The 16,273-nt window shown below is 40.2% G+C and overlaps 1 protein-coding gene across 1 annotated transcript in view; it reads left to right on the top strand.

Annotated features, from left to right (window-relative positions):
* Positions 1-1,168: 1,168 nt before the first annotated feature.
* Positions 1,169-16,273, top strand: part of LOC148755039 (uncharacterized) — a 30,924-nt gene continuing 15,819 nt past the window's right edge. Inside the window, 3 exon segments of the mRNA XM_088793145.1 lie at positions 1,169-1,309; positions 3,274-3,438; positions 5,907-6,033. Of these exon segments, the coding sequence (XP_088649271.1) occupies positions 3,343-3,438; positions 5,907-6,033 (223 nt within the window). The 5' untranslated portion in view covers positions 1,169-1,309; positions 3,274-3,342.

The raw sequence follows: 16,273 nt of genomic DNA, 5'->3' as shown, positions 1-16,273 counted from the left end.
CTATCATCAGGAATGTCACTGAAGTCAGGCTAGGCCTCACCTAGCCAGGAGGGCCCCTTCAGGCCCTTGTCCCCTTTGCAAAAAGGAAGGACACTGGAAGGACTGCCCCCTCTCCCTTTGAGGAAGGAGGCTGTCTCGACTGATAAAATGCCAAAGGGGTGGCTCCTCCAACTAGCTGCCAATGTCTGTCATCAGGAACTATGAGCCAGACAACTGTCACCTCGACTAAGGAGCCCCAGGACTCATCCTGGCTTCGCTGCTCAACATCACAGAGGCTGAGTCCAGGGTAATGCTTGTCATGGATGATAAGAATGTTATGTTCTTGATCCAGGAACCACATACTCTGCTCTAATTCATGACCTCGGCCCTACACTTCCTTCCAGCCTCCTCCTAACAGGTAGTGAAGGCAATCCCACCACATGCAGAGAGACCCTACATTTACCTTGTTGCTTTGCGTCCCTTGCTTTTACACATAGCTTTCTAATTATGCCCCACTGCCCCATACCCCTTTTAGGACGAGATATTATGCAGAAGCCACAAGCTCCCCTCCAAATCTCTGCTAACCCTACTCTAATAGCTGCTCAGTTGGTCGGGAACATTCACTATTGGCTTTCTTGCGTGATATTCACTTATCTGATGAAGTTAAGCCCCTACCAGTCCCCATAATGGCCGCTATATTGGAAACACCCTGAGCCAAATGAGCGATCCGGCTCATTCCCCTTCTCGTTGGTTTGGTGGTTGCAGCGGAGTTACAACTGAAACTGCCTGACTACCGGTTCCAAAGCCGATCATGAGTCATCAGTGGAAATCACTGAAGGTTGAGGATGGCTGGCCACAGTCCTAAGTCAGTTACACGTCCGGATTAATTATATTTACACTTAAGAGTAACCCAGTGCACATTCAAGTTTCCCCAATTATAACCAATGTCTTTTGCAGCTGTTGCTTATTTAATCGGGATTGTTTTACGAGGACCACACCTGGTATTGGCGGTAAACTTCAAGTTTAACCCCTAACGTTTTCGGTTTTTCATAAAACCCTGCAGAAGAGATGGTTATACCAACATTTTAAACCAAATTAAGAAGGGGAAACATTGCTAACGCAGGAAAAGGAGTGGGAGCGGTTGTCTTATGGGAAATGTAGTCTTTATGGAACTGGCGGCCGCGCAGGACCCTGGGAACGAGTCTTCCGGCCTCTGTCGGCCTCCGTGCAGCTCTAGTCCCGCCTCCCGGCTTCCGCACGGACCTTGGTCACGCGGAGCGCACCTGGTAGAGCTGGTTTTCCTCGTGGGCATGGTGGTTCGCGTGTAAAGGTAGAGCGCGGGGGTGAAGGGGAATCTGGGCGACCTGGGCCCAGCTTGAAGCGCGTGGGGACTTGTGTCTGTGGAGGAGGGGACGGGAGGTCACGGGAATCCCCCCGGCGGGATCTTCAGTGCAGAGCCCGCGGGTACCTGTTGGGGGGACCCCTGCCTTTCGGTTCCCGTGGCGCAGATGGGACTGAGCCCGGTCAGGAGCAGGTGCCCGGTGCGGGCCGGGGTGCAGGGACCTTGTGCGCGGCCCGCCAGCCGCTGGTCGGGAGAAAATCCGGTTTTAGCGGCAGGAGGGGAAAGTGCGGTTATAATGAGACGGTGAGAGCCAGAAAGCGCGGGCGGTGAGTCTGCTTGAGAGACGAGCTCTGGGGCTAAAACTACCGGTTAAAGTCCAGCTCTGTCACCTGTAGGCAGGGCCGACAGAAGGAACCTGCCTCAGTCCGATTTCTCATTGAAAAATAATTGCGTTTTGAGAGAGAAGTTCTCGCTTATAAAGCAAATAGCCAACTAGTAAGTGGTAATTGCCATTATATTCAGAAGGTACTTAGGTCTTTCTCTTCACTGGGTGGCTTTTGTAAACCTCACATCCAATATATGAGGTAGGCATAACCATCTGCATTAGAATAAAAGAAAGCAACCGAGGCCGAGGTTGGTGGAGCGTATTGCTCAGCTCACAAGCTCGGGATGATGGAGCTCCGAATTAGGAGCAGATGTGCTTTAAATCTCAGGATATATCTAAATGCCACACCTACCTAAAACCATCATTACACCTTTCACAGCACTTAAGAGAGTGACCTATCCTTACCTACGTGTGGGTAAAACTGGAAGTGAATGTGAATGGACTCTCAGCACTGTCAGGTGTATTCCGGAATTTCTGGTCTGGTCTCATCAGAATCCTGAGGTCAGACAGAGGCTCCTAGCTCTTCCTGCACTGGCAGGTAGTCTGTCTTTTAAGTCTGAAATTTTAGGCATTCCAAGAGTGTCAGGTTTGTGGCCCTAATGTGAATTTATTTCCCAGAGCCAGGTCCCATATTTTGGGAAGGACTTACTTTAGAACAAAGCAGCTCCTGTGATGTAGGAATCGGAAGGGCTCCAGGAACGGGAATGTTCCCTGGAAGAGACCAGCCCTGTTCTTACTCTCCTCACCAGAGCTTCAGAGCTGAGGCAAAAGAACACAGGAAACAGCAGGTCCCAATTTTGCACAGTCAGAAGTTCTTAATCCCTTTTGCCTGATTTGGTGATATTGTCATGGCTACCACACTGGTGTGACTGTGGAGAATTTGGATCAGCTTTGAGAGAGGGGTGAGCTGGGGTGGCTCAGGGATATGCTGCCCAGGGAAGGTCATTTTGTGGGAGACCTTGTGAGCGTGAGGTCTGGGGTAAGGGGCAACCAGACGCATGATGGAAATTCTGTCCCCGTGTTGCTCGATGGCCCCCTGTATTTCACGCTTTACAACACTGTGCTGCTCTCACCTGTGCCCATGTGACATTATTGACTTGTCCTGACCTCAGAGAATCCCAAAACGATGGTTCATGAAGGGTTTCCATGCTGATGTCCTTATGACTCTTGAAAGCTTTAAGAAATTGGACCAGGGAGTTTCAGTGACTTATCAAGGGTCAGGAAGTTTAGGACAGAACCAGGAGGAAAACGACTGCCGTTCACTTTCTCACAGGTAAGTCAGCAAAAATATCTTACGAAAAGGACCATTTGAGAAAATATAATGCAGTTAAAACTAAACTGAAATATTCTTGCCCTCAAACCCTCTATACTTCTTTTACTGGGCTTTCTGAGGATTTTCTCCTTGGAGATGTAAACAGTATTAATTGGAAAAGAGTTAAATGATGCAGCCTGAGTGTTTTATGTAAATATTAGTGAAAGAGCAGTGTCTTATCCTGTATGTACTTTAATGTAACTAAGTTGTTTATGTTAATCATTCAGAAAATCAACTACATTGTTTTTTAACCAGAGAGAAGTTGAGTCAATGAAAAACTGTACGGTTTAGTCGAGGTGTCCACTTCCCATCTCATGTGGACAGATGGTGCTACCCCTGCACGGTCCTTCTTTGGCCTCCCAGTCGAACCTCCCCAGTTCTCTACAGTCTCCCCAGAGCAGCAGAATGAACACATCTCAGGTGAGCACTTTGTTCATTTCCCACTTTGCATTGTGATGGATTTATGAGGTTCATAAGTGTCCATCGATTCAATGCAAAGAGAAGTAGAAATAAAGCCAGTCTTGAGAGAAAATACACAGTTTTAGCATTAGCTCTGATGTTTGCAGTGGCTCTTGGTAGATAACCTTTGATTCGTATATTCCATGTAATTGCTGCTTTGTTTAGATTTTAGTTTAGTCATGAATGTACTTTGAATTATATTAAATATTTTTCCTGTATCCATTAAAATAAAGCTATAGTTAACGTATGCATATCGTGAGCAGCAAAATGAATGTTCCAATATTAATTCATGGTTGATTTCCTGTATACACCCTACTTGCTGATGAGTTGGCTGGGATATTTCTGCTTGTACTTATAAATGAATATCTGTATCACAGTTAAGTGAGCATAATGGCAACCTTGTGGTTGAGAGCCCGCGCTCCAACCTACTGAGCCATCCAGGAGGCAGCTTATCTCAAGGTGCCGTGTTCAATCTTAGTTGCAGGGAGCGGAGCCCACCGTCCCTTGCGGGACTCGAGTTATTGAACTGGCAGCCTTGTGGTTGAGAACCCACTGGCCCATGTGGGAATCTAACCGGCAGCCTTCGGAGTTGGGAGCATGGAGCTCTAACCGCCTGAGCCACCGGGCCAGCCCAATGATCAATTCTTAACTTTATTTTGAGCCTCTCTCTTCTATCTATGGAAGTGGGAGGCAGGGCTGAAAATTCCAAGCTTCCGATTATGGCCTGGTCTCTCTGGTGACCAGTGCCCATCCTGGAGTCCAGCTACAGTCACCTCATTAAAACAAACGATGCTCCAGGTGCTCTTGTCACTTAGGCACGTACAAGGGTTTTAGGAGCTCTGTGGCAGGAACCAGGAGCAGAAACCCATATATGCAGATAATTGTCTGCTTATCACGGGGTTCCATCCTGGTATACTCACTGTAAGTTGAAAATACCGTAATTCAGAAATGGAGTTAGTACTAAAAAACCAAAACAGTTCATCCATTTCTCTATCCCTCATCGTTCACCTCTGGCAATCACCAATCTATTGTCGGTATGAACTGTGGTGTTTTTTTTGTTTCTTTGTAGTTTCCACCGATACAAGGTCTGACAGTTAAGTTAACGAACTCATTCTAGAAAAAGTGCTTCATACTTCCTTGCTGAATACAGTAGTATCTCAGTTTTCGAACGTCACCGTTGATGAACATTTCGGTTTATGAATACCGTAAATTTTATGGATCTGCGGTATCATTAGATAGTAAAATTCATGCTAAATTACTGTTTTAGGGGTTGATTTTAAAAGTCTGGAACGGATTAATCCATTTTTTATTGCTTTCTGTGGGAAAACCCAGGTACCACTGTATCACTGCCTTTGAAGTACTCCCCTTCGGGTGCTATGCACCTATGCCAGCGCCTAGTCTACCCTTCAAAGCAGTTTTGGAAATCTTTTTTGGAATGGCCATCAGAGCTGTTTTCATACTACACTTGATGCCCAGAATGTCATCAAAATGTCTTCCTTTCACTATTTCCTTTATCTTAGGGTAAAGAAAGAAGTCCTCGGGGGCCCGACCAGATGAGTAGGGAGCGATTTCCAATACAATTATTTATTTACTCGCTATAAAGTCCCTCACAGGCAGTGCCCTGTGAGCTGGTACATTGTTGTGATGGAAGAGCCCTGAATTATTGGAAGGAAGGTCAGATGATGGAACTGTTTTCACGAAGCCTTTTCAGCACTTCCAGATAGTAAACTTGGTTAAGTGTTTGTCCAGGTGGTACAAATTCATAAGGCACAATCTCTCTGAATTCAAAAAAGGGTAGCAACATTGTTGCAACAATTCACGAAATAATTGTCCATCCTTCTTTTCGAAAGATCATGTGGTATTTGTCTTTCTTATTTCACTTTGCGTAATGCCCTCGAGGTCCTTAAATTGGTCTCCTCTATTTTCCTAAGTGAAACTTTCTCCGCTCTTGTACAGCATTGTGTCTGATGGCCAAGTCTCATGATGCGTACGACCTCCAGAGCTTACCCATATCTCTTCGTGTCTCTTCGTTGGTTTCCTGTTAGCCCAGCAGAGAACTCCAAGAGGGTGTGTGTACCCTAGAGAGTGCTCAGGACAGTTCACTAGGGCACAGGAAAAGATGACAGGAAGCCTAGTTATAAAACTGTCTAAAAGACAAGTCACTAAACTTTATCATTAGTATTTTAACTGACAGTCTGTGGTATGTAATTTAGAAATAAATGCAAATACATCCGGGCACGAGAATAGAATTTGTTCCAATTATGTGAGTACCCTCACAGTGTAAGACAATGATAGGCCATCATAGGCGTCCTTTATAAAATTTTCTTTTAAATTCTTCACAATAATTCTGATAGAAAACAGCTTGCAAAGTTATTTGCCATATCACCTGTTTCTGAACCCTTGTGACTGAGTAAGAAATGCCGTTACAGGACTCAGTGTCCTTCAAGGACGTGACTGTGGAGTTCACCCAGAAGGAGTGGCAACACCTGGACCCTGCTCAGCGGGCCCTCTACAGAGATGTGATGCTGGAGATCTACAGCCACCTCGTGTCCGTGGGTGAGCAGACCTGACCACCTGACTCCCTCTGAATGCAATTCCGTTTTCCTTCTCTCCTTCATATTGAAATTACTTTTATTGGGGTGTAATTAACAGAAATTAAATGTCACTAATGTTTAGTGTATAATTTGCTGAGTTTGGAAATGTTTATAGGTGATTACTACCACCAAAATAATGATATAAAATACTTTTGTCACCCCAAAAACTTTCCTTGTAGCTCTTTCCAGTCATATTTCTCTCCCTTTCCCCCTCCCTGTCAAGCACTGGTGTATTTTAGTCCCAATAGTTTTGCCTTTCTAGAATTTTATGTACACCGTACGTTATTTACACATTTTTCTTTCTTCTTTTACTTGGCTCTTTCTTTCTTTTTTTTTTTTTATTTATTAAATTTATTGGGGTGACAATTGTTAGTAAAATTACATAGATTTCAGGTGTACAATTCTGTATTACATCATCTATAAATCCCATTGTGTGTTCATCACCAAGAGTCAGTTCTCTTTCCATCACCATATATTTTATCCCCCTTACCCTCATCTCCCACCCCCCACCCCCCGCCCCCGTTACCCTCTGGCAACCACTAAACTATTGTCTGTGTCTATGAGTTTCTGTTTCTCATTTGTTTGTCTTGTTCTTTTGTTGTTTTTGGTTTATATACCACATATCAGTGAAATCACATGGTTCTCTGCTTTTTCTGTCTGACTTGTTTTGCTCAGCATTACTCTCTCAAGATCCATCCATGTTGTCACAAATGTTCCTATATCATCTTTTCTTACTGCCGAATAGTATTCCATTGTGTATATATACCACAACTTCTTTATCCATTCATCTATCGAAGGACATTTTGGTTGTTTCCATGTCTTGGCCACCGTAAACAAAGCTGCAATGAACATTGGAGCACACGTGTCTTTATCTCTAAATGTTTTCAGATTTTTTGGGTAGATACCCAGAAGAGGGATTGCTGGGTCATATGGCAATTCTATTCGTAATTCTTTGAGAAACCTCCACACTGCCTTCCATAACGGCTGTACCAGTCTGCATTCCCACCAACAGTGTATGAGGGTTCCTTTTTCTCCACAGCCTCTCCAACATTTGTTATTATTTGTCTTGTTGATGATAGCCATTCTGACTGGGGTGAGGTGATATCTCATTGTGGTTTTGATTTGCATTTCTCTGATGATTAGTGATGTTGAGCATTTTTTCATATGTCTATTTGCCATTTGTATGTCCTCTTTGGAGAAATGTCTCTTCAAGTCCTCTGCCAAAAAAAAAATAAATAAAATAAAATAAATAAAAAAAATCTTTCTTTAATTTTATTAAATTATTGACGTGACATTGGTTAATAAAGTGATATAGGTTTCAAGTGTACCGGTCTATGATGCATAATTGTATATTGGTTTGTGTGTTCACCACCCAACGTCAAATCTCCTTCTATCAGGAGATATTTGACTCTTCATTGAACCTTTTCCTTCTAGCCTTTCCCTCTGGTAAACACCATACTGTTATCTGTCAATGATTTTTTTGTCTATTTGTCTTTTTTTTGTTTTCAGTTTCATATCCCACATATGAATGAAATCATATGGTTCTCGACGTTTTCCGTCTAACTTTTGTCGTGGCCAACTAATCTGTTGTATGTAGGTACTAGGTCTTCTTTATCCAATCATCTATTGAAGGATGCTCTGTTTGTTTCAACGTCTTGACCACTGTGAATAATGCTGAAGTAAACATAAGAGTGCATATATCTTTATGGATAAATGTTTTCAGATATTTTTGGCTAGACAGTGAGGAGAGAAATTGCTGGGTCACATGGTAATTGTATTCTTAATTTTTTGAGCGACCTCCATACTGTTTCCATAATGGCTATTCCAATTTGCTTTCCCACCAACAGTGTATGAGGGTTCCTTTTTGCCCCACAGCCTCTCCAAGACTTTCGATGACTTGCCTTGTTGATAACAGCCATTCACACAGGTGTGAGATACTATCTCATTGAGGTTTTGATTTGCATTTCCCTGTAGCTAGTATTGTTGAGCATCTTTTCCTTGTAGCTGGTGGCCGTTTATTTGTGTTCTTGGGATGAGTGTCTCTTTCGGGCCTCTGCCCATTTGTTTTGGAGGGCGCAGTTCACAGTGACCCAAGCGGGGATCGAATCAGCAACCTTGGTGTTATTAGCACCGTGCCCTAACTAATTGAGCTAACTGGCCACCCATAATTGGATTGTTTGATTTTTGTTGTTGTCGTTGAGTTACGTGAGTTCCCTATATATTTTGTATTTGGCCCCTCTATGGTAGTCGTTGTTGCAAATATCTTGTCTGATTCGTTTGTTTTCTCGATGGTTTTTTTTGCTGTGCAAAAGCTTTTGAGTTTGATACAGTCCCATTCCTTTATGTTTGCTTTTACTTCCCTTGCCTTTGAGATCACACTCATAAAATCCTCCGTGAGACCAAGTTCCGTGAGTTTAATACCAATGGTTTGTTCCACGTATTTTATTTTTTCATGTCTTGTATTTAGTTCTTTGATCCATTTTTAGTGAGTTTTGATGTATGGTGACAGATATTATAGTAATCTACTTTCCTTCTTTTGCATGTGGCTTTCCACTTTTCCCAGCAACATTTATTGAAGAGGCTTTCTTTGCTTAATGGTATGTTTTTGGCTCCTGTATTGAAAATTATTTGCCCGTATGTATGTGGGTTCATTTGTAGGCTCTCATTTCTGTTCCGTTGGTCTGTGTGTCTGTTTTTCTGCCAATACCATGCGGTGTTGAGTATTGTCTCTTTGAAGTATAATTTGAAGTCAGGAGGTATGACCCTTCCGCTTTGTTCTTTTTTTTCAGGATTGCTTGGCTAATCATGATCTTTTGTGGTTCTATACAAATCTGATGATTTTTTCCTCTATTTCTTTGAGAAAATGCCTTTGGGGTTTTGATGGAGATTGGATGAAGTCATCATATTGCTTTGGGTAATATGGCCATTTTAACTGTGTTGATCTTCCAATCCATGGATGAATTTCTCTCCAATTCTTTGTTTCACTTAGCGTTTGAGATTCATGCATGCTTTTGTGTATGTCACCATTCTTTTTTATTTCTAGGCAGTATTTCTTTGCATGTGTACACCACAATTTGTCAGCCGTATACCACTTGATAGACATGTAGGGTTTTCCTTAGTTGTGCTGTTAGGAATAGAGCTGCAGTATGCATTTAATTACATGTTTTGTTGAGACATTTGTTTTCATTTGTCTTGTGTAAACATTCCATAATGTGGTATTATTGTTCTTATGTTCACTTTATAGGAACCTGCCCAATGTTTCCAAAGTGGCTGTGCCGGTTTGCGTGCCCATTAGCAGTGTCTGATAGTTATGGTTGCTCTACATTCTCACCAATATGTGGGAATGGAGGTCATTATGGTTTTTTGTTTTGGTTTTTAACAAACAACAAACGTAGATTTCTCACAGTTGTGGAGGCTGGAAGTCCAGGATCATGGAGTAGACTCCATATCTGGTGGAGACCCGCTTCTGGGTTGCAGGCTGCCAGCCTCTCACTGTGTGCTCCCATGGTGGCCGTTACTTTGTTTTTGTTTGTTTGTTTTACAGTCATAAAGTAGATATTTAAAATAAGAGGAAGAGACCACTTAAAATTGTGGGAGTAGAAATCATTTTTTGTTTTAGTCTATTCCTTTCTACATTTCCATATTTTTGAAGCCCAATAAATGTTGTTTTCAATTTACATGTGACTTTTAACCAGTAGTGCTTTCATTTTTTTTCCTATAACTTTGTGCCGTAATGAAATTTTCTGGATGTGCACAAAGATCTCTAATTTATGTAATAGACAGCTAGGAAATACTTTTTACATATCATATAATTGCATGTTAAATAACTGTGCTTTTATAACTTTTATCTTGGAGCATGATTAAACAGTGGTTGCTGTTTTTTTTTTTAAAGATTCTAGTAGATTTTTTTGTATCTTACTGGATTTTCATTTGTGTTTTCCGCATGTCTAAGGAAGTTGAACATCTTTTCAGGTACTTTTTGCCATGCATGGATTTTGTTTCTTGAAATCTGTTCAAATATTTAGCCCATTTTTCAAGACTGTTTCTTTTAAAGAGTTACATTGAATTGACAGAGTTCTTTATATAATCTTTATGCAAGACCAGGATTAGATAAATCTTTTGCTAAATTTTCTGCCTGTTGTTTGCTTTTTCTTCTTAACAGTGTCTTGGAACAGCAGAATTTTTTGTTTTTTAAGATATCGTTGTTTTTTTTTTTAATGTTTTTTTTCCATGGTTTTTTCATCGTTTGTTATATTTCATCGTTTTTGTATCTTTTTAAATATTTTTTTTGCCTAATCTAAGGTCACTAAAACTTCCTCCCTTGTTTTCATGAAGATATTTTATAATTTTACATGTAGGATTTTGATTCACTGCCAGCGAATTTTTTTATGTGCTGTGAAATAAGAGTTGTGGTTCACTTTTTGTATACCTGTGTCTAGTTATAGTCATACCACCTGCTGGAAGGATTATTAGTTTTCCATTGAATTGGCTTTGGTTCTTTGTCAAAAACAAATTGATCATATATATGTAGTTCTGTACCTGGACTCTATTCCGTTTAATGGTTCTGTGAGTGTGAAATGCACCTTCTTGATTATGTAGCTTTCTGGAAAGTTACCAAATAAGGAGGATTTAGTCCTCCAAATATATTTTAATTTGAAAATTATTTTGATTATACGTTCTTTGTAATTTCCATATAATTTTTAGAATTTCGAATCAATTTCTTCAAGACTTTTGCTTGGAATTCTGGTTGATATAGTGTTGAGTCTTCACAGTGGTCCAGAAGGATTTACGTATTAATAATATGGATCTTCTGATACATTAAGTGATAGTGTATCTCTCCCTTTTATTTAGATCTTTACCTTTTTTGTTTGCAATGAGTTGTAGCTCTGCGTGTATTTTACACATATTTTGTTCAATGTATTTTATGAAGTTGATACTGTAAATGGCTTCTAATTTACAACTACAAATTCCAATTGTTTGTTAGAAATATATAGAAATCCAGTTGATTTATTTATTTCGTTGTGTTTTGTAACTTTATTATTCTTATTGTAGCAGATCTTTTGGAGCTTCTGAAGGATATTTTATATGAACAGTTATGTTATGTGAATTAAGATATGTTACTTGTTCATTTTTAAACTATACGCCTTTTTTGTTTGTTTGTTTCGTCACTGGCTAGGGCCACCAATGTAACATTGAATACAAGTGGTGACAGAATATACTTATGTGTTGTTTCTAATCTTCAAGGTAAAGCATTCATTCTTCACCATGACATAATTAATTAACTGAATCAATTGTTAGTTTCTAAAACTGACCTTTATCAGTTTCAGAAAATTCTCTAATCTGTTGAAAGTTTTTTGTTTTTTTTAAAATTAAGATTTTATTGGGGAAAGGAAACAGGACTTTATTAGGGAACAGTGTGTATTTCCAGGACTGTTTTCCAAGTCGGTTGTTGTCCTTTCAATCTTAGGTGTGGAGGGTGCTGTTCAGCTTCAATTTGTTGTCCTTTCAGTCCTAGTTGTGGAGGGCGCAGCTCAGCCCCAGGTTCAGTTGCCGTTGCCAGTTGCAGACGGTGCAGTCCACCATCCCTTGCGAGAGTCGAACTGGCAACCTTGTGGTTGAGAAGATGTGCTCCAACCAACTGAGCCATCAGGAGCTCAGTGGCAGTTTAGCTCAAGGTGCCGTGTTCAATCTTAGTTGCAGGGGGCGGAGCCCACCATCCCTTGCGGGAGTTGAGAAATTGAACTGGCAACCTTGTGGTTGAGAGCCCACTGTCCTATGTGGGGATCGAACTGGCAGCCTTCGGAGTTAGGAGCATGGAGCTCTAACCGCCTGAGCCACCGTGCCGGCCCCTAAAGGATATTTTTAGATGTAACGTCTCAAGACGTGATGCCATGGTAATACTTATAAATTGAGTCCACCGATTTGTACTATTTTCTAGAAGAGATTGAATAGAACTGGTATTGTTTCTTACTTAAATATGATGTTGACTATACGGTTTTTATAAGTTTTCTTTATGAAGTGGAAGAAATTCTCTGTGCTAGTTAAGTTAGAGAATTTTCTCATGAATGGGCTTTAATTTCCCTCTTTCTCTTTATTTGGGCTTCATTTTGTTCTTTTTCTAATTTCTTGAGATAGAAGCTTGATTATTGACTTGAGAATTTTCCTGTTTTCTAATGTAAGCATTTAGTGGTATCAGTTTTTTATCTCAGTGGTGTTTTAGCTGCCTCCCACAAATTTTGATATGTCTTACTTTCATTTTGTTCAGTGTTTTTCTTTTAGTTTCTCTTGAGACTTCCTCTTTGAAAGACTTTAGAAATGTGTTGTTTAACTTCCACTTCTTTGGAGATTTTTGTAAAACTTTCTGTAGCTGATTTTTAGTTTGATTTCATTGTGGTCAGAGAATACGCTTTAGTTCATTTTTATTAAACTTCTTTTCTGTTGTGGTTTTTTAATGTCCCAGGATAATGGCTATCTCGGTACATGTTGTATAGAGTTTTTAAAAGCATGTGTATTCTGCTGTTACTGTGTGGACTTTTCTATACATGTCTATGACAGCATGTTGGTTGATAGTTTTGTTAAGTTGTGTATCTGCTTATTTTCTGTCTAGTTCTATCAGTAGTTGGAAGGGGATGTTGAAGGTTCTGATTATAATTATGAATTTGTCGACTTCTCTTTTTAATTCTCTTAGGTTTTGCTTCATGTATTTTGAATCTCTGTTGTTGCTATATACATGTTTTATATGGACATGTCATTTTGGTGGGTTGTTCCTTTAATCATTATGTACTGTCCTTCTCTTTCTCTCTTTATATTCTTTTCTGTTCAGCTTACTTTATCTGGTAGAAATATAGACCCTCAGCCTTTTTTTTTTTCTTTTTTAAATGTATGCGCGGTATATCTTTTTCTGGTGTGTTACGTTTAAACTTCCCTACATCATTACTTTGAAGTGAGTTTCTTGTAGACAGTATGTAGTCAGATTGTTTGTAAATCCGTCTGATTGTGTTTCACAAGTTGTCTTTAGAGCTTTTGCATTTGATGTAATTATTGATATGTTAAGGCTTAAGTCTGCTGTTTATTATTTTCTTCTGTTTCTTTATTTTTTCCTTCCTGTGGGCTACCTCAGAATTTTATAGAATTCCATTTTGATCTGCCCATAGTGTCTTTGAGGTTTTTGTGTAGTTCTTTTTAGTGCTTTCTCTAGGAATTCCATTTTATATAACTTATCACAGGCTGCTAGTGTTCACATTTTATTAGTTTGAGTGAAGTGTGCCTCCTTTTACCTTCCCTAATTTATAATGTAACTTTGTCAAACATTTTCTCTCCACATACTCATAACTATATCAGACAGTTATAATGCTGCTTCCACCATGAAGGAGTTTAGAAAACGTAAGAGAAGGAATGCGTGTTGGATATACCGTAGTCCCCCCTCATCCCTGATTGTGCTTTCCATGGTTTTAGTTACCTGCGGTCAACCGAGGTCTGCAAAAAGTTCAATGGAAAAATTCCAGAAATAAACAGTAAGTTTTAACTTGTGCGTTATTCTGAGTAAGTAGTGTGATGAAATCTTGGCCATTCTGTGTGGGACATAAGTCATTCTTTTGTCTAGGGTCTCCACACTGTGTTTGCTACTGTCACTTAGTAGCCATCTGGGTTATGAGATCGACTGTCAGGGTGTTGCAGTGTTTGTGTTCGAGTCATCCTTGATTTACTTCATAATGACCTAAAGTGCAAGAGTAGTGGCTGGCAATTCGGACATGCCAAAGAGCAGCCATAAAGTGCTTCGTTTAAGTGAAAAGGTAAACATTCTTAATGAGAAAAAAAACTCATATGATGAAGTTGCTACAATGTACAGTAAGAACAAATCTTCTATCTGTGATATTGTCGAGAAGGAGAAAGAAATTTGTGCTAGTTTGCCTTCAGAGAGAGACCACGGTCACGTAACTTTTATTACAGTTTATTCTTATAATGGTTCTATTTTATTATGTTATTGTTAATATGTTTCTGTGCCTATTTTAAAAATTAAACTTTATCATGCGTATGTATGTATAGGAAGATCATGCTATATACAGGGTTTGGTGCTGTCTGCAGTTTCAGGCACCCACCGGGGGTTCTTGAACGTATTTCCCACAGGTATGAGAGGACGGCTGTACTTAATATTTTTTAATTCTTGTCTTGTTCACTTTTTTCCCTGATATTTAAGATCCCTAGACATTTAAAATCTGTGAAAGAATTTTTGTCCTATTCTTTTAGGGTAGCCCTGCTGGTGATAAATGTGTACATTTTTCTTCATCTGAGAATGTCTTGATTACACTTCATTCCTGATGGTATTTTCACCGCATATGGAATTTTGGGTTAAGAGTTTTTAGCAGTTGAATCATTGTGCCACTTTCCTATATAGCCCTTGTGCTTTGTCATGAGATGTCACTGTTCCAATTGCTTTTTACCTATATTTCAGGTTACTTTTGTTTTTCTGCTTTCACAGTTTTTTTATTTTTCCTTAGTTTTTAGATGTCTGACTGTTTTATGTCTTGGTGTGGCTTTATTTGGGCTAATTCTGTTTGGCGTTTCCTTAGCAAATAGTTTGTCTGCATTTTTGATGTCTAGCTCTGAGAGCTGGCAAGCCTCATGTCCTCCGTCCTGTCTCCAAGGCTGTGCAAGATAATCATGAAGTCCGCCCCTTCCTTGCTTGGCACAAATCAGTCCATTTAAACCATGAAAATCCAGGCTTATTATAACTTGTCAGTTATATTAAGTTGGTGCAAAAGTAATTGTGGTTTAAAAGGTTAAAAATAATTGCAAAACCGCAGTTACTTTGCACCAACGTAATCAATAGCAACTCTCACTCTGGCTGCATCCTCTGACCACAGTAAAATCCAGGGCCACTGGTTCCTTCCTTCAAACTGTTTTCATTCTGTCATGGGTGCCTACCCTGCTCTCTTCTGATTGCCTCAATATGTGCGCAACAAACTTTTTTGTGTCCTGGTATACACTACAAAACAGCCCAAACATGGATAGTTACAGAGGCAGGAAACAAAGTATTGGAAATGAAGTCTGCAAACTAACCCAGTTGGCAGTCCAAGATATACTAATATAAAAAAAAAAAAAAAAATGGTGCCAACTTCCTTTTGCGTCTCAAATACATATCCTTAATTAACATCTGCTGAGATATACTGATTGGCAAATTGGCAAACATCAGGCCTTAATCCATACTGGGGCTCAAATTACAGTTAACACGGGGATTCCTGTGACTTTTAACAGGATGCTTTCTGTAAGGGCAGGTGTTGTATAGAGGACAAATAGTTATGCTTCACCTGAACCATTGGAATGATTGCCTTAACCAACCTCACTGTGGTGACACAGCACCCATTGTAGTGCATCATGGACCTAGTGACCCAACAAAGGTAATGAAATTACATGTCTGACACTTATGCTTCATTAGCTTGACAAATGTAACTCAGTGAACCCACCCCTCAGTTACGCCATTGCACACAGTCTTTGCAGGCGCGATCTTAACCACATCCAACTTTCCTCAGGAGCACAGATAGGATTACTACATTGATGACATGCTCCTCTGAGGAGATGCATTTGACACAGTCATTCAGGACATACAGATACTAATAAAAGAGCTCACAAAACGTAGTGAGTCATTGTCCCATCCTTAATACAAAGCCGCACCTTCTCAGTTAAATTCCAGAGAATTTTTTCGTCAGTTGAGGGACAGCTGTATTCCTGACATTCATGAGATAGCTCTTAGCACTCTCCATATCCTCAGTGTTACCAATACCTGTAGTTTTTTTTTTCTTCCTTTGGTTTTTGGTGACAACATATTCCTTTTAACAAATTTTATAATATTAGTCACAAATCATCCACTTTGAATGGTGTTTCCTACAACCAAACGCTGTATAATCTGCCTAAATTGTTATGTAAGAGGCACGTCTATCCCTGAGAGACTCTTGCTGTAGAGGCTTTAGCAATCCCTTCTCATGCCTCTTGGACTTTCTGGACCACCCATGCTTCACATAAAATGCCCATGAGCCTCCGATGCAGGAAAGTGCCCCCGTTATCATGTGACATGCCATTGGATCAGCATTGTGGACTGCACACTTGCCTTTCCTGGAAATAGATACTCACATGTCCTGAGTCTGTGACTTTCAGTACCCAGCTGAACAGTGTGCCTTGTGTCCTAGAAGCAGTGTCCGTCAACC

Source organism: Rhinolophus sinicus, chromosome 16 (genome assembly GCF_057876585.1).
Source record: "Rhinolophus sinicus isolate RSI-liver-muscle chromosome 16, RSI-T2T, whole genome shotgun sequence".
NCBI classification, from domain to species: Eukaryota; Metazoa; Chordata; class Mammalia; order Chiroptera; family Rhinolophidae; genus Rhinolophus; species Rhinolophus sinicus.
Note: the sequence above shows the minus strand (reverse complement) of the source record. Positions and strands in the feature narration are given on the sequence as shown.